This window comes from Pezoporus wallicus, unplaced genomic scaffold (genome assembly GCF_028554395.1).
Source record: "Pezoporus wallicus isolate ANWC-B61680 ecotype Strahan unplaced genomic scaffold, APGP_CSIRO_Pwel_v1 scaffold_11491, whole genome shotgun sequence".
NCBI classification, from domain to species: Eukaryota; Metazoa; Chordata; class Aves; order Psittaciformes; family Psittacidae; genus Pezoporus; species Pezoporus wallicus.
The window spans coordinates 790,729-810,079 of NW_026642649.1; the positions used below are offsets into that span (position 1 = coordinate 790,729).

A 19,351-nucleotide genomic window follows, 5' to 3' on the forward strand; every position below is an offset into this window, starting at 1 on the left:
CTGGTAACTCAGAACTACACAGCCGCTTGCTCACACCCCCCATCTTTCCCCCTGCTCCTGGAGGGATGGGGAGGAGAAGGGAAAGAATGTCACTCCCACAGGTTGAGACAAGAGCAGCCCAGTAACTAAGGTGTAACACAAATCACTGCTGCTGCCACCAATAATAATAATGATAAGGCAAATAACAAGGGGAGAGAACACAACTGCTCACCACCCACCGACCGATACCCAGCCTGACCGAGCAGTGATCTGACCCTTCCAAGTAACCCCCCAGTTTATATAGTGGGTATGACGTGCTGTGGTATGGAATACCTCTTTGGTCAGTTTGGGTCAGGTCCTGTCTCTGCTTCCTCCCGGCTTCCCCTCCTCCCTGGCAGAGCATGAGGCTCACAAAGTCCTTGGTCAGACTAAACATTACTGAGCAGCAACTGAAACCATCGGTGTTATCAGCGCTGTTCCCAGGCTGAAAGTCAAAACCACAGCACTGCACCAGCTACTGAGAAGGAGAAAAATGACTGCTGCTGCTGAACCCAGTACAAAAGGTTACATGGAATCAGTTTTTGACAGGAGCAGAAATGCTGAAAACAGAAAAATGTGTTTATGTATTGCGAACATTTAATTCATTAATGCTTATTTTCTTCTCCTAAATATGTTCTTGATCTGAATGTCTTTTAACAGCTTTGGAAAGGAGGAACTGAAGAGATACATTTCAAAACAATAAAAATAACTGCTTCAGTCAGCTGATGAAGAGATTCATGTTCACAAAGGTTTTGTATCTTTGAGATACAGGCTTTGGTAGAATCATCCAAACAGCAAGCATTCAAAAGCATGGTCATTTTGATAGTCAATAGAGACTACTCTGTCCCTTTAACAGTTTAACTCAACACTCAGGTGTTGTGCACACAGTTTAGTCTGCCATCCACTCTTCTTTATATTCTATATTACTGTGACATAGGCAGAGGTGTAATTTCTAAGAATCTGAGGATTTGTGATGGGATCAGCAAGCATTTGCATTTATAGGCAGGAGGAACGTGTTCCATTGAGCATCACAGATTCAGATCTTCTTGCAGTTCAATTTACACAGCTCCTCTGCCTACATATCTTAGGGAATATCTGACTCTGTCCTTTTACCTCTTATCTAAATGCCAGATTGAAAGTGAACATGTCCTTCACAACCGTTTATTTACAGAATCACAGAATCCCAAGGATTGGAAGGGACTTCAAAAGCTCATCTAGTCCAACCCCCCTGCAAGAGCAGGGTAACCTAGAGTACATCACACAGGAACTTGTAGAGGCAGGCCTTGAATTATCTCCAACGTAGGAGACTCCACAACCCCCCTGGGCAACCTGTTCCAGTGCTCTGTCACTCTCACAGTAAAGAAATTTTTCCTGATGTTCACATGGAACCTCCTATGCCCCAGTTTACATCCATTGCCCCTTGTCCTATCACTGGACATCACTGAAAAAAACCTAGCTCCATCATCCTGACACTAACCCTTTACACATTTGCAAACACTGATGAGGTCAGCCCTCAGTCTCCTCTTCTCCAAGCTAAAGAGTCCCAGCTCCCTCAGCCTCTCCTCATAAGGGAGATGTTCCATTCCCTTAATCATCTTCATGGCTCTGCGCTGGACTCTTTCAAGCAATTCCCTGTCCTTCTTGAACTGTGGGGCCCAGAACTGGACACAATATTCCAGGTGCGGCCTCACCAAGGCAGAGTAGAGGGGGAGGAGAACCTCTCTTGACCTACTAACCACACCTTTTCTAATGCACCCCAGGATGCCATTGGCCTTCTTGGCCACAAGGGCACATTGTTGGCTCATGGTCATCCTCCTATCCACCGGGACCCCCAGGTCCCTTTCCCCTTCACTACTGTCCAGCAGGTCAGCCCCCAACCTGTACTGGTACATGGGGTTGTTCTTCCCCAGATGCAAGACTCTACACTTGCCCTTGTTGCATTTCATCAAGTTTCTCCCCTCCCAACTCTCCAGCCTGTCCAGGTCTCGCTGAATGGCAACACAGCCCTCTGGTGTGTCAGCCACTCCTCCCAGTTCAGTATCCTCAGCAAACTTGCTGAGGGTACATTCAGTTCCCTCATCCAGGTCGTTGATGAAAATATTAAACAGCACTGGACCCAGCACCGACCCCTGAGGGACTCCACTAGTCACAGACTTCCAGCTAGATTCTGCCCCATTGACCACAACTCTCTGCCTTCTTCCTTCCAACCAGTTCTTGATCCACCTCACTACCTGCTCATCCAGCCCACACTTCCTTAGCTTATCCATGAGGATGCTGTGGGAGACAGTATCAAATGCCTTACTGAAATCAAGAAAAAACACCTCTACCGCTCTACCATCATCCATCCACCTAGTTACTTGCTCATAGAAGGCTATAAGGTTGGTCAAACATGACTTCCCCTTGGTAAAACCATGTTGGCTGCTCTTAATGACCCCCTCATCCTTGATATGTCTAGAGATGGTGTCAAGAATAAGTTGTTCCATCACCTTTCCAGGGATGGAGGTAAGGCTGACTGTTCTATAACTACCCAGGTCCTCCTTCTTGCCCTTCTTATAGACTGGCGTGACATTTGCCATCCTCCAATCCTCAGGCACCTCTCCTGTTTCCCATGACTTACCAAAGATGATGGAGAGTGGCTCAGCAATGACCTCCGCCAGCTCCCTCAGCACCCACAGGTGTATTCCATCCGGACCCATCGATTTATAGATGTCCAGATTGCTTAACTGATCCCTAACCCAGTCCTCATCCACCAGAGCAAACTCCTCCTTTATCCTGACTCCTTCTGGGGCTATAGGAATCTGGGTCCCCTGGGGAGAGTCTGCAGGAGTAAAGACAGAGGCAAAGAAGGCATTCAACACCTCTGCCTTCTTTATATCCTCTGTCTCCAGGGCACCCACCTTGTTCAGCAGTGGGCCTATATTGCCTCCTGTGTTAGTTTTATCCACTATGTATTTGAAGAAGCCCTTTCTATTGTCCTTAACCTGACTTGCAAGATTAAGTTCAAAGGAGGCCTTAGCTGTCCTAATTGCCTCCCTATATTCTCTAACAATTGTCCTATATTCCTCCCAACTGGCCAGCCCCTCCTTCCATAATTCATAGATTCTCTTTTTCCGCATGAGTTTGCCCAGCAGTTCCTTGTTTAACCATGCTGGTCTCCTGGCTCCCCTACTTGACTTCCTACCCATTGGGATACTCTGATCGCGAGCTTGGCAGAAGTGGTCCTTGAATGCTGACCAACTATCTTGAGCCCCTTTACCACCTAGTACCCTTTGCCATAAGACTTCCCTTAGCAATTGATTGAAGAGGCCAAAGTTGGCCCTTCGGAAATCCAGAATTGTGGCCTTGCTAGGTATTCTATTCCTCCCACACAGGATCCTAAACTGCACCATCTCATGGTCACTGCAGCCCAGGCTGCCATTGACCGTCACCGCTTCAACCAGACCCTTCTTGTTGGTGAGTACCAGATCCAGCAGTGCTCCTCTCCTAGTTGGTTTGTCCACCATTTGCATTAAGAAGTTATCATCAATGCACTGGAGGAACCTCCTAGACTGTGAATGACTGGCTGTGTAAGTCTTCCAGCAAATATCGGGGTAGTTAAAATCCCGCATGAGGACTAAGGCATGTAGTCACAAGGCTGCTTTCAGTTGCCTGTAGAAAGCCTCATCAACTCCTTCGTCCTGATCAGGAGGTCTATAACAGACCCCCACAACTGTGCCCCCCGTACCAGCCTGTCCCTTAATTCGCACCCACAGACTTTCCACTTGGTCCTCATCTGCCCCTGGACAGAACTCAATACATTCTAGTCGCTCTTTCACATAAAGAGCAGCTCCACCACCTCGCTTTGCTGACCTATCTTTCCTAAAAAGGACACAGCCATCCATGACCACATCCCAGTCACGTGAGCTGTCCCACCATTTCTCTGTAATTGCCACCAGGTCATAACCTTTAGACGGCACACAGACTTCTAACTCTTCCTGTCTATTCCCCATGCTGCGTGCATTGGGGTGCAGGCATTTCAGCGAGCAGAGCACGCTAGTGGGACCCTTGGGAGGCGGGAGGCCTTCTGGTCTTCATTCATACTAGAACATTGTCCCACTAGTTCAAACCCAGCTACAACCCCCTCACACTTTGAATCTAACCTAGAGCTCTGTGAGTGAGCTCTGCTAACTCTTGCCCAGGTACCCTTTTTCCCCTGCAGGACAGGGTTTAAACAACTACCCTTTCCCTCAAATGAAACAATAGATTGAGAGTCCTCCCTAGTCTGCCATCCTTCAAGCCCTAGCATGTTTCTCTTGGGCTTGTCCCCAACAGGCCCAGTTATCTCCCCTTCCCTAGTTTAAAGCCCTGTCAATGAGCCCTGCTAACTCCTGCCCCAAAAACCTTTTCTCCCTCTGGGACTGATGTATCCCACCTGCCACCAGCAAACCAGGTATCTCATATAGCAGCCTATGATTGAAAAACCCAAAACCCTCCCTTTGGCACCAGTCCCGTAGCCATACATTAATCTGCAGACTCTTCCTATTTATCTCTTCACCCTTGCTTGTAACAGGTATGGAGGCAAACACCACTTGTGCTCCAGACCCTCTAACCAGCCGTCCCAGGGCCCTGAAGTCTCTCTTCATTGCCCTTGCCCTCCTTGTAATGATTTCATCACTGCCAACCTGAAAAACCAGCAGCGGATAGTAGTCAGAGGCTGCACCAGATCAGAGAGTTTCCTTTTAACATCTCCAATCCGAGCCCCAGGTAGGCAGCAGACTTCCCTGTGGGATGGATCTGGTCACAAATGGGCCCTTCTGTTCCCCTCAGAAGGGAGTCACCCACCACAATTACTCTTCTTTTCTTCCTCATTGAGGAAGTTCTAAGGCCTGGGGGTGAGTGACAAGCCCTAGGTGACTCACTAGATGGATCTACCCCTCCATCTCCATTTACCTGGCCCTGTAGTTCCAGGACCTCGTACCTGTTATTCAAGGGCAACTGGGAGGGAGAAAGGGATTGCGAGGGTTTTCACTTACTTCTCCGAGGAGGGACCTCCCTCCGTACCTCCTTGTCCCTTAAGTTCACTCCTACCTGATGGTAGGAGGGAAGGGGATCCATCACTCGTTCAACCACCTCCCCCTGCCCCTGCCTTAGGGCATGGCTCCACCAATCTGTTTCACTTCGGCATTCTCTGATGGCTCTCAACCCTTCTGCCTCCTCCCTCCGTTCAGCCGCCTGCCCGAGCAGCTCATTTACCCGCTCACACCGCGCACAAGCGGGGGCACCGCCTCTCCCCAGCGCAAGAGCCGGGCTGAGGCATTCCCTGCAGCCAGAGACCTGCCCGGCCGCGGGTCTGCAGGAAGGCTCGGCCCGGGTACCCACGTTACTCCTCACTACAGCTTCTGACCGTGCTGTGACCATGATCCGTGCGGGCCATGGGTCCGCCTAGGTCTCTCCTCACAAGCAAGCACTCCTCCCTCCTCCCGCGCTCCCGCCCGGCCCTCTTCACCCCCTCACCGCGCTCTGCTCGCCCCGCTCCCGGGGCAAGTTTTCCCCCGCCCAGGGCTGGTTCCGCTCCTCGCGGCCCCGCCCGCTGTGAGTCCGCTCCTCCCGTGAGCGGCGCTGCGGGCTCCGGGGCAGGCCCTGCCGGGGACCCGAGGCTCCCTCCTCGGTGGCTCCCGCGCTGAGGCTCCCTGGCGCTGATCCCCCCCCGCTCCGCTCCGGTGTTGCTGCGTCCTCTCTCAAGCCACTCAGCGCAGCACAGAATGGTTCAGCACAGTGTGGTGCAGCACAGAATTAGGTGGTGCAGAGATGTGAGCACAATTCTGCCACGCTAACAGAAGACAACGTAATTATTCCTCTGATTTTTGTCCCAGCAGGAGAGAACGGAACCGCAGGGCGTGTTCATTTGTACAACAGGCCACATGCTTCCTTGCTTGGGAAACTTAATGAAGTCACAGTTTGACAGTAAGACTGTATCAGAGATGCGTTTCAGTTTAGAATGATAACCAGTTAGGTTGCGGTTATGTGCCGCTGCACTGGTTTTCCTTTGCTTTGGCTGGTGACTGAGCTACCCTGGCAAGTCAGACCCTGCAAGTGTCTATTCACTTTATCCACAGTTCTTCGTAAGCAAGTTACTAACTTCCTGATTAGCTTCCTCAGAGGATAAATACTGATGTGCTCTGGGTTTTCATCATACCGTAATCAGGACTCAAAACACTCAGGGTGGTGGTGTGTTTGGGGCATCTCTTCATCACTCTGATGCATCCATTAACCTGTCATCCGTAACACAGGCTGTCTGGAATATTAAGGGTACTTTTGGTTTTGATTTTAGTAATCTCATCTAAAGAAAAGGAGTGTGCCCTCCATTCCAGATGTTTTCCTTTATGCTTTTTGCCATACTGTCTTATCCACAAGCCTTTTACCAGTAACAGCAGGAGCCAGTCTGATATTCATATAATTACCTGGAAGCCCCTGAAGAATACCAGACAAGCAAGTTCAAAATCCTGCATCACCTTCCAACAAGGCTGCTGTTTAATATCAGAGAAATTACAGGAAATACAGTGTCAGCAATTGAAAATGAATGTAGTTTATCCACAGAGCTTTGACTAGGTCTAATTAGAAGTAATGTACCTCCACAGAAATTAATAACTTGCCCATTATTGGCGTTTTTTACTATAAATGGAAACAAAAATCTGAATGTTTGTTGACCAAGATTGATGGATTTACAGTTGTTTCTAAAATTAATTTGGGCTCATGTGGTTCACCCAAAAAATCTGGCTGAGGATCGCACGTGTTGGTTGTGAGTAATTGGAGTAAGTATTTTTTCAGGTTTCATTCATTTGGCATTTAGGTTCCAATGGTGGATAAAATAATTTAAGAGCTGTTTGAGTATTTTGGCCTGGAAAATCTTTTTATTGGTGCAGGAAGTATTCCTCAGTTATACGCAATGACTGGACAGAAGTCGCACCACTGAATTGAATTGAAGTGACCGGGTCATTCAGGTCCTGTTGGAGGGGAAGTTATGGGGTTTGTTAAAATGTGGCTCATAAAAGAGTTGTGATTTGCATTCACAGTGAGCTCAAATGGTGCCAATTATTCACATTTTGAGTAAATATTTTTTCAGGTTTCATTCATTTGGAACCAAGGTTAGAACATTCAGTGCAAACAGTCAATGGTGTTTCTTACTGAACCAGGCACATGTGTGTGGGAGGTGTGCAGGAGCCTATGTTGGGTGTTGCAGGGCAGTCTTTATTTCATATGCAAGAAATGCCAAGGCCATTGGTAGGAAGGCAGCTGCAGCACCACAAAAAGCTTTTGACACTTCAAGTTTGGGCCTCTTTATTTCTCAGCTGCAAATAGGTGCAGGGATTACTTCCAACCATCAGCAAACTATTTGCCCGCTCTGCTAAATGGAACCACAACGGTGATGGGGTGCACTGACACAGCAATGACTACGTCTGGCCATGGATGTGCAAGCAGAGCTGAACCCGACTGCCTCCCACAAGCTGGGGAGCAGAAGTGGTGAGCAGGCCATGTGGGCACTCATTGCCTGCTTGAACGGCCCTCGCTGCTTCCGCATCCGTTTCACATCTGCACAAAGGAAGGGCAGCAGGCTGTGGGCTGGGGGGATGCTCTGGGTCTGGATTGAGCTGGCATTTGATGCTGCAGTGGGTTAATAATTGTAAGGGATGTTCAAACTGGAGTGACTTCTGTTAGCATTGAATTGGGTTGACCCATGGCTTCTTAAAAAGTAGAACAAAATGGGTTTGGGAACACACCCTACCTTATTTACACACCCTGTGTGCACATCTGTTCTTTTTATTACGATACCCCCCCACTTTTTGTTGTATTGCCTTTCCATGGGAGCAAAACACCTCCTATGGTGTTTTCACCATATCAGGATGAAAGTCAGTCAGCATAAAGCATACATAAAAATGTCAAGGAGTTTGCTGACATCAGGCTCGGTGCATCAAAGTTTATTCCAACATACTGGAATGGTCAGTCTAATGATGGGAACTTACAGAGGGAATGGTGACAGCTCTCTGCAGAAAATAGCTCCTGACATTTTCTTCTCTGATATCAAAAGGTTTTAAAGTGGTAAAATAATACATAACGTTGCTATGCAGTCTTGCTGGTCCACAAGTTTCACGCAACAAACACCACACTTGACTACGTTCACTTGTTAAAGTGAAACATCACAGCTTTGGTGTTTGTTATTTCACCATCACATCAATGGGGCTGCTGTTTGTTATTAATAGCTAGCCTTATGTGTATTTATTGGGGTACTTTATGTTGGCATCAATAGGTAACCAGAGCTTAAGGACTCCTACTACACACTAAGTATTTTAGGAGCTTTCCAATCATACTGATCTTTTAGATCATGCTCACTTAAGTCAGCATTTTCAAACTCACCTGATTTAGTTGTCTGCAGTGAAATCCTGCCTCTTTTGATTTCCATTTCAGCCTTTCTCTTTCACTGCACAGGATTGCAATTTCACCTGTAGGCTGCATTTAGGCACCTGAGTTTGGGGTCTGGCTCTTTAGACACGTCAAACACGTAATTTCCACTCAAGTCAATAGCTGCAATATATATTCAGCATTCCCAGCACCTAGATTGAATTTTGGATGTAACTCTGCAGATGTTCCATGGAGATAAAGTTCTGCATCTGCCCAGAATTAACAGGAAAGGCTACATTCGAATGCTGACCTCTGCACATTTTAACCAGCTGCTCAAAGCTCAAGAAACGATCATGTAGGGTTATTTCCCTCCCCAGACTACCCCATATACTATTATACCCCTTCTCTGCAACACCTCTGTCCCTTTGTTTTAAGCATCTAACTTGGCATCTATGTCCTCAGCTTGTGTTAGCATACTTGCAGGTACAGTACTGCTGCTACCAAAAACTCTCTGGCATATTCCGCCTTGAATTTCACGCATGCAAACGCCACTGGAATTCTTGCAGTGACAAAGACCAACACACTGACGTGACCAAATGTAAATCCTTACTTTAACCTACACAAGGACGCCTGTTTTATTTCCTTCATCCTGACATAGACCCTCTGTATTGTAAAAACGCTCATTTTGGTTTGTAGATACCAGAATTGCCAAGTCTCATCCTTCCTTTTGCTGCTGGAATTCAGGAAGGTCTTTCAGATGTCTAACATGAGCTCCTATGATGTCAATGCAGGTGAACAGAAATCAGACTGTGCTATCCATACTGCCTCATCCAAGCACAGCCTGGGAAGGAGAGCATAAACCCTACCTTGGAGTTAGGTTGATCAGCTTCATACCACCTTTGCCATTATAATTCCTCAAGCAGCGAATGTTAAGTCAGTAAAACTTAATACATAAAAAGCATCTGCTTTGCCTGTGACCCTTGGCAGGGTGACTGTTACCTCCTGATCAGCAGAACTGCAGGCAGTTGTGTCGAGAAGTCCATTAATGGGGACAGGCCTTATTGATTTAGTCAGTTATTTATTTATTCTGTATCAGAGAAAGGCTTAGAAATACGGTGCCAAACAATAAAAAATTACCCAAATGAACACTGAGCCACACGAAGCCCTGTCTTCTCCTTCGTCCTGTACAGTAGCTGTCAGTTACATTTAGAACACTGCTTCTAGTCCAGTTCTCATGAAGAAGCTATATTACAGCAAACAGAAGTGTTACTTTCAGGAATTGTGCAGATCAGCTTCACTTCAATCTGTCCTTTGAAAAAACACTGATTTTTTCAATTAGGAGCTTAAATATATCTGAAATTATTACAACAGAAGCCTGAAGAACAATTAAAAAAAAGGAAATGTCTGCTTTCAATGCATGGTTTTGCTTTCTACACAAACCCACCAGATTAACCCTAAGCGTACTTTTTGGCACACACATAAAAATAATCACATAATGCATACCCAGATGCTTACTGGTAAACTATGCTTTTGAACAAGGGCTGTGATTCCAAAGAGCAGATAGATTCAGCTCCAGCAGTAATTGCTGCCTGACATGTCAGCCAGAGGTTACCTTCCCTTTCCGCTCCCCCAGACTAACTCCTCAGCTACTACACCGATGCACTTTCTGAGGAGAGAGCACTTAAATCACAGGGCTCAGGTTTGCAATGCAATGGTTGTGAATGCCCCATGCAGCTCTCCAACCTCTGGCGGGGAAGCAGAGCAGGCAACCGGCACAAGGAGTTAAAACCACTGGCAGCCAAGGCTAGTTTTAGCTAGAACTGCAAATCAGAGCCCTAAGATAAAGCTCAGCCTGAATAAGCCTGCCACGCGTTAACACAAACCTACCCCCTATGGCTTGCAGTGGCTTGAAAGGAAAAGCAAACCTTGAAAAAGTAAAGTGCAGCAAAAATGTCTATGCAGAAACTGCCAGGAGTTTGTAAGTCGATGAGTTCTGGATGACTAAAACCTGCTGACCAAGGCAGATTGCGACCCTCATCGTGCGGGAAGAAAAGTCTTTCACCACTTGCACGCTCATACTTTCTTCGGGTTGATTTCTTTCTGGCCATTTCTTATCTTCGTGGCCTTTTTGGGGCCACTGACCAGCGGGTTGGTGGTTTTGGCTGATGATTTCGGGGGTCCACTCTGAGCACTGCGCCCTGCGTTCTGGCTCTTGCTGCGGGCCGTTCGCAGCTTCTGTTCTTGCAGTCTCTGCTCCCACCTCTGTGGAAATGCGGAAGACAAAGAGGCTGCATTAGGGAGGAACGTTAGCCATAAATAATAATGTCTTAATCAAAGCTAGCCTGAAGCGCTGATAATAATGCTGGTTTTAACAGGTTTGTGCTCTCTCCTGCAGGGCTGTTGATGTCAAGCATGTAAAGGCTGTCTGCAGCGAGAACCTGCCCATGTTCTTGGGTGGGAGAGCTTCCGTGATGCCAGCTGATGGAAATGACAACTGCACATCTTGTGTGCATGCTGCATGGGTGTGTACATCCCATGCCTTTACAGCAATCCAGGGATGCTGGCACCCTGCTGTCAAAAAGACAGGATCTGCACTCCTTTGCACATCCTTTCTTTGCTCTCCTGCTGAACGTGCTTGCCTTTTCCTCAGACTATCCTTTCACAGCACATACTTAAACACACAGCTACAATGAAAGGTGGAAATTCCCTATTCCATCTCTTCACTGACCCTGTTGCAACTCGGACTCTTGTCCTGGCTGGAGGAGAGACCAGCCATGCTGTGGTTGTGTTAACAACTGTCTTCTGTGGGCCACAGACAGCTCAAAGCATTCATTTTCAGTGGTAACTCAAGATCAAAGCTGGATGCAAGCCTTCAGAGATGAACGATGGGTGTTAAAACAAAGCCACTGTGATACCTGGCTCCGTACTGGCTACCTCTGTGTGATCAGGGTCAGTGCATGCATCTGTATAAAACACAAACTATCAGCAGGCATTTACCAGTGTCCCACTCAAGCATGTTACAATGAGGATTTGATTTCTTAAGCTACTCATATCAGAGGGAACAATGCATGCTTGAGAAGCATTTTGTTTGGCACACATGCCTCTACTTGACAGCCTGGAAATGAACGTCCAAACTGCCTTCAAGACACAATTAGAGATGACAAAGCAGTGTGAGGAGGCCACTAAAACACAGTGTGCCAGTAATGGGCCATTAAGCTGACAGCTAAGGGACTACAGAAGTCCCAGTCATATGTCAGTGTTCTCCTAAATCCCACGTGGGACCATCTGCAATTGCAATGGTTTTATTTTTGAGAGATTTAAAGCCTGGGTTTTTTTACATATGGGTTTTACATGAGAAAGTGAGGAGAAAAAGGAATGCCAAAAGCATCAAATACAATGTCTGCAAGAAGCAGGTCTGTGATCCTGAAGCTTCTACTGACAGATAACCTGCACCTTTGTGCCTCCTCTTCAGCAACTGCCAATCAGACTGTAACTAAAATAAATATACATGTTTGTCCTTAATGCTCTGAAACCTCTCCTAAACTCCAGAAATAGCTTTCTTCCACCTCTAAAAGCGTGAGGAAGAGTCAGACATTGTCTTGATCCATCCTTTCTTTCCATCATAAACAGGAGTTTGCACGCAGGGAGTGACAGCAAACACTACCCTGAAGCCCCCAGAAGCAGGGGCATCTGCTGCTCCTGCCTCCCAGCTCTCTATACCATAGACTTTTCCTTCCAGTGTCCCCTGAAAATGGTGAGGGGATGCCCAATACTTCCAGTGGGTCGCTAGTGGGAAGCACATGGTGAGAAATGTGTCTCTCAAGCCTCCAATCTTTAATGCAGCCAAGCCCATTTATCCACTGCAGTGGTTTAACTTCCTTTCTTATCTAATGTGAACTATGTACTCACCTGCCTCTCACCTATCTGACGGTTATGTGCCTTAGTAGTGATATGAAAGAAATCCCTTGAGTCACTATTGTAATAAGCCAGAGTTCACACAAAGACCATCCAACCATCCTACTTAGGGACAGTTTGCAGACAAAAGAGAAATAAAACTTCAGAGACCCTAAAATGCAAGACTAAAACATTCAGATTTTCACTTATATGTCATTTTGAGGTATGGAAGTGTTGAAGTGAAAATAACAATGCCCACAGGTGTCACAGACATGTGAAAGTCAAGCAAGTTATTGAGCGCTGAGGTAGAACAAAGGTGTTTAACGTTCAGTCTTTCCCCTGGTTGTATTTACCTTGAACCTTTTGTTCAGTTGATCCTTCCATTTTTCAACGAGGCAGCCCTCAAGAAGCATCAACCTGAAGGTTAAGAAACAAACACACGTCACAGGTATTTCTGATTTTGATTCCTGAGATGTCATTCCAGGTGATTTAACACAGACTGAGGTTGGGGTGCTCCAGGAGGTACTGGTACCGGTGGTCTCTGTGTATCGGATGATAGGCAGAAAACTGCTTTTCTCCGTCCCTAAATACTTCCCAATGGATTCCTACACGCTGACACTGACACTGCTGAACTTCTACTCCCAACTCCATAAGAACAGGAAAGAGTTTTTAAGAGAAATCAGATTTTAGAGCCAACACTGCAGCGCATGGCCAGAATTCAGAAAGCATTCAGAGCCCTTTGGCCTCCCCTGCAGCTATTCTGCAGGGAAAGTTGTCCTGGCTTGGTCACTGATAAAAAGCAGTGGTGCGTTAGGTAACATCCATGAAACTAAATGTATATGTACATATATTGCTTCCCAATGTCCATTATATGTTGGTTTGTGTTTGGGTGCGGAAGAGTAGTTAAAAGTAATGTATTTTACTTCTGAATGAACTAAAATGCTGTTTCACATGCATCAGTTACTACAGAACAGCTGATGAATGCTGAAACATTATCTGATCCCTTACAATCATCTCAATTTCTACCTCTATATACATGAGGAGTTATACATAGAAATATATGCAGTATTATATATTGCCTGCATGGAACTACTTAATTAGTGCTTTGAAGTGGACTGTGGAGAAGTAGGGGCAGTAGTACTTGCCTACCAATGAAATCTGGCTAGGTCCTGTATGAAAATACTGAGTCTAAGTGTTATCAACTGAAGAAAACAAAAATGTTAACTATTAAATGTATATGCATTAAACAGCTTGCGAAAGAGTTTATTCTAGAGCAGCCTGATGTCATACCTTCTAAGTGCCAACCTAGAAACAACTATTTCATTGCACAGGGATGCTGAATTAACATGCAGGATTAAAGCTAAGGCCACATCATGATGAATGAAACCACAGCAGAGTGTACATCTGATGCAGCTTCTGTTCAGGTCAAATTGTTGGCTGAGACCCTAACCTTATTGACAGCCAATGGGTTTTTTTTGCCATTGACTTTGGTGGAGATACAGCTTCCACTCATTTTGCTTCTGGCATTTTAACAGGCTGCTGTAACTCAAAACCTCCTGTTTTCATGCCACCGAGTTCAACAGGAAACACATATAAAAGTTTCTGTTTCTTTTTCAAATCCCTTTTAGTACACTATATGAAATTAAAACCCTCAGTGACCTTTAAACAAACATCACAAGATACTTTGTGAATGGTGTGTTTTTCCATTGTAATGGAGAGGCAGATTGCAATCCTTCGCTTTTGAAATATCCCCCTCCTGACATCCTTCTGAGAGCCTTCTCCAGCAAACCTCTGCAGCTCAGTGCTCTTCAACCACAATCTTGGTCCTTCTGTGTGACTCAGAGAACAGAACCCCAGACTGGTTTGGGTTTGAAGGGACCTTAGAGCCCATCCAGCTCCAACCCCTGCCACAGGCAGGGACACCTTCCACTGGAGCAGCTTGCTCCAAGCCCCTGTGTCCAACCTGACCCTGAACACTGCCAGGGATGGGGCAGCCACAACAGAGCATATATCCCCCAAATGGCTAACACAAGTAGAAGGCTCTAGATTAACCTTTGTGAAACACTTCCACACCTGGAGAGGTAAAGTGCTGTGTAATATTACAATACCATGATTGTTAGCTCAGAAAAGGAAGTTAAGGTAGTAAGGTATCAGATGGCAACTTTTCCAATGGAATGCTTTTAGAATATCAAGCTAAAACTCATTGAGAATATGGATATGGCCCATCAAGTTCTGCACATAGATGTTCTGTGGTCCTTACAAGTGCACATGATCAATTTACAGTCACATCACTGCATGTGATGGCAGGCTACACACTTCACAAACAGCCTCTGATGCACAGCACACAGGCACATGGACCTACCGGTCCTGCTGACATCTGTTGCTACAGCTACACTTGGGGTGCTAACGGGGATGGGATGACTCCTTCCACCTCAGAGGCCCAGAGGGAAAAGGGAGCTGTGATTCATCTCTCCCTCCCCTCCAGACCAGCATGCTGGATTTCCTCCCATGCCTGGGGCCAGGCTGACTGCCAGATGAGAGGTCTGCTACAGTTTTGTTTTGTCTTTTAATCATACGGCAGCACTGGCACGCTGCTCCCAGAGTATTTACTTTTCAGCTGCCATCCGGGGCCTGGAGCTCCAAGGGCTGCAGTTTTGGCTGGTCCTGGTATAGCTGTGGGATCAGAAACATCCCACTGATGGCACTGGTCCACACTATGGATAGGCTGGTGGAGAAGGCCCGGCTCTCCAGCAGCTCTGTGGAGAGGAGATGGGTATCATCTCCTGTCCCCTCCTCTGCGCTCAGTGAGGCAGAACTACACCTTCCACGTGGTTCTGCCAACACGGAGCAGCATCTCCAACCACCATCAGGCTTGTAGCTCATAGCTATGGAACGTGGTCCTGGGAAAATGCTCCCAAACAGCTGGAGATGCCTCAAGTGCTGCACAATGCATTAAGCAATACCAGGTTTTATGCTCCATGTGCGAGCCAGGCTTTATGAACACCGTGGAAAGAGTTAATTGCCAAAGTAATTGAAACACGTGTGGGTTATGCTAAGAAAAACTATCAACAAACCAGGCTCTTGATGAGGAAAGCTTTGCTGGTCCCACTTCCCGCCCATCACTTCCCTGCACCACATCACCAGGGCTCACCTTGAGCGCCATTCATAGCACATGATGAGAACATCCTGCTTCGGCTGAAGGGGTGGACACTGGCAGGAGGAATTTGTGATAAGCGGCACTTGGGACAGAGGAATGGGTGTCGAGGACTTCAGGATGTCTTTGACTTCAACCACAGTGGTGATTTCATTGCAGTTCCCTCTTTCGACACTTTTTACTTTGGCGTGAATGACTGCAACGAGAAAAGGAGAGGCGTGAGAACAGCGAACGGTCTGAGGAAATTAAACACATCTCAGCGTTAAATAAAACTGATTCAATTGGAAGCTGTTGTTTTGGCTGTGAACCTGCGACTGCTTCATGTGTGGGCACGTACAGTGGCTTAGAATAACAGAGGCCTGATCCCAATTTGGTTTTCAGTAGGACTGTTGACAACTGTGAAGTTAAACATGTGCTTAAATCTCTGCCAGATCAGGCCAAGTGATCTCTCCTGGAACCACACGCACAAAGAGCTCCTTTGACTCAGACTTGAGCAACCCCCGGCATAAATAAACCCCATTCTATAGCCACATTTGGCTATTTCCAATTAAGTAATGAATAATTTACCCCACAAACAGTGTGAATTAAGTCTTTTCAGTAATAAAATCATTTTTCCTGTAGGTTAGATCCAGGAACCAAAGTCTTTTCTTAGACAGAAGAAAGAAAAGAAGGTTTGAAACAAGCAGTCAAAACCCAAAAAGCTTAGGAATGCTGTAATGTGCTCTATAAAAGGTCTGTACTTGTTTTCTTCTTTTGTCTTTGGATTATTCATTAGTAGCAAGATCTTCATATAAAGCAGACTCTGAAACGGGTTCTTCTGACTCCGAACACACAAACAGTCATATTTTTACCTTTTATTGAGGAAAACTGCCTACCTGTGTGGGTGCAAGAAGGTGAAACTCTGTCGATTGCTCTGAGGATGGTCCCTGGCTAACTTTGTACCTCTGAACCCTGCACCGCAGCATTTCACCCCTTCTCTCTTCTGACAGGCACCAAATCAGAGAAATGAAGCATAGTTTTTGCATGAAAAACTCTAGGTCTTAGAAAATGCCACAATAGGAAGGGTCCTATGATCACAGAACTCTTCAATGAAAGAAGCATGAGAAGGGTATGTACCACGGGGTGATGCTGTCCCTGGCAGCCACCAGGTCAAAAGCCTTCCAATGGATCTCACGTTCGGAGCAAACGTCACGTGCAGAAAAGAGGAGGCCAGCAACTGCAGTGCAGCCTGAGGGTTTTGTGCTAACTTTATCAGGATGTGTAACAGCCACAGAACACATGAGGGATTTCAGCTGAGGAGACTCACAACCTATTTGCAAGTCTGATTGCAACCAAGGTCTGACCAGCTACAAACACTGTTTAGCTTTATATAGATGATTTTAAAGGATATATAAATAATATATGCATACATAAAATAATATAAATATACTTATATATTATTTTAAAGGGAAAAAACCCACCCTGATTTTATTTATTATTTGTCTTGCCTTGTCTCTCAGTTCATTTTCCATAGGAGCATATCTATTTCAGGAGGATGAATAAAAACCTGCCTCCCACAACCAAAATCTTGATTTCACAAATTCAATGGAATCTCTATTTCATTTCAGAATACTAATTTTGTAGCACTGCTTTCTCAGATATTTCAGCCCAGTGTGGAAGTTCATTGTCCTACCTGAACATACCACTATCTTGTACCAAGGTAGATTAAGGAATAAGAAAAACATGTGATACAAAAGCATCAAAATGCCATAACAAAAAAGCATAAAATGACCTAAGTTAGATGTTCTGATTTTTTCCCACCAAACTGGGCTTGGATATTGTTTTTTTTTTCCTATGCTAACAAAGAAGTTAACTACAAGCCTACTTTCATCTGCTATCAGACAAAGAGGAATGGAATGGACATAATCACCCTATTGCAGAAGAATCGAATAAATCCATTGAAGAAATGACTGCCATCTGAGAAAAAAACCATGAAGTGCAAAAGACCATGATACTACATGGTAATTCATAGCTAATAGGGGTTTAAACAGATGCTTGATCTGGTATTTACCTAATCTTAATCTGAGTTCTTCCTGACTCCCAGCATCAGAAAAACAGAGAGGCAGGGGGAGGAAGGGAGAACAGGGCTGAGTATTTACTTGTATTGCCAATATGCCATGCAATGTATGATTAAACTATCAGCCAGCTCCTCACTGGATGGTGCAAATTGTTCCTGAATTCAACAAACTTCTGACAACTGCGTGCCAGGTGAAACTCTGGCTGGTAAGTAAATGGATATATGGATTTCTAAGCACTAACTTTTCACCCTGCCTCCGGTACGTTCACATTTACAAGTTTTATTTAGGTGATAAACCCCTGTCCATCCCACCCGCTGGATGAAGGCAGGAGCTGGCAGAGGGTCCTGCTCACATTAGATTGAATTGCACTTTGCAGCAGGCACCCTTTCTGCAGAGCGACCGGTTGATGCCAGCTCACATCACCAACATCTGCTTTATCAGAAACACACCGTAACCTGTGCAATGACTGCTGCTGCCTGCACGGGTGTGCGCAGTGATGGGGCTTGGGAGAGGAGGGCTGAGGTGTCCTCAGGCAAAAACCCACTTGGAAAGGCTGCGCTGGGACGGTGATGGGGCCTGGACACACAGGGAGCTGCCTAACTCGTGGGGGGGCCCAGAGGGCGGTGGGATGGGCAGAGAGAAGCATTCCCCCCCCCTGCACTTACTGTAGCTGTAGTTCTTGGCCAGGTAAGTCGACAGCGTTGGCTTTGTCTTTTTGCACCTGCATCGCTCTTCAAAGGAAGAGAAAAGGAAACGGTTGAGGGGTGCCAGGGGTGGCTCTGCTCCGGGGAGGGGAGCTGGGGGGTGCCTGAGGCTCACCCTGGCCGCGGCTCCTGCAGTCGGGCTCCGGGGGCACCAGCACACCCTGCGTGAAGTCTGTCCACTTCGCATCTGAGAACAGAGGGAGGAAAGCTGCAGCGGGGAGTCCCCCCGGGCAGGGCTCTACGGGTCCCGCAGCCCCCCGGGGGGAGAGCGTGGGGGTTCGAGGGGATCCCCGGGGCTCACCCTCCGGCAGGTCGGTAACGATGGCTTCGGGGGAGATGCAGACGCCGCGGTCGTAGACGGGGAGGTCGTCGCAGGCGAGGCTCTCGGGCCAGCTGTGGTTGTAGCGGCGCATGATGGGCTCGCAGCCGTCGCGGGCGCGCTGGCAGACGGAGCGGCACGGCTTGATGGGGTCGTAGAGGAACTCCAGGGTGCAGATAGGGGCGTACATGGCGCAGAGGAAGAAGGAGAGGACCGGGCTGCAGCCGGTGGCCACCAGCTCCTCGTACTGCTCGATGGCGAGGACGGCGTTTTCCTGGGTGCTGTGGTGGAGGTGGTTGGGCATGCGGGTGATGTTCCAGGGCATGGGCCGGCACATGGGGATGCGCACCGCCTCGCACGGCGCGCCCTGCGCCCGCGGGCTCACCCGCAGCCACAGGGACACCGCCACCAAGGCGCGCAGCATCCTCCTCTTCCTCCTCCTCCTCCTCTTCCTCCTCCTCCTGCTCCGCCGCCTCCCCGGCTGCAGGCAAGTGTCGGGAGCCGCCGCGCCGACAGCCATGGACATCGCGGGACCGCATTTATACCGGTGGCACGAGTGACGTGGGGCCGATCGCGCTCCCTTGGCAGCACCGCTCCTCCGGGGGTGTGTGTGTGTGTGTGTTTTGCTGTGCAGGCACGGTGACATCACCTCCACCCCGTTTAATCCCCCGGCGACATCACTGCGTCTCTCGTCCGCGGCCCCGGTTCAGTTTTCATCTGTGTCATAAATTCCTTCAGGTGGAAGCGGGGGGAGAAGGAGGGGGACGACGGGACGGGACGGGACGCACCAAACCCAAACCACACGCGTCTGCCGACGCGGGCAGACGGG

At 47.4% G+C, this 19,351-nt stretch overlaps 1 protein-coding gene across 1 annotated transcript; it reads right to left on the minus strand.

Annotated features, from left to right (window-relative positions):
* Positions 1-10,056: 10,056 nt before the first annotated feature.
* Positions 10,057-19,285, minus strand: SFRP4 (secreted frizzled related protein 4). Its single transcript, XM_057431472.1, has 6 exons — positions 18,505-19,285; positions 18,319-18,390; positions 18,165-18,230; positions 15,440-15,638; positions 12,642-12,705; positions 10,057-10,656 (listed from the first exon to the last, which is right to left on the minus strand). The coding sequence occupies exons 1-6, from the start codon at positions 19,166-19,168 to the stop codon at positions 10,468-10,470; spliced, it is 1,254 nt and encodes a 417-aa protein (XP_057287455.1). The 5' UTR covers positions 19,169-19,285; the 3' UTR covers positions 10,057-10,467.
* Positions 19,286-19,351: the final 66 nt, after the last annotated feature.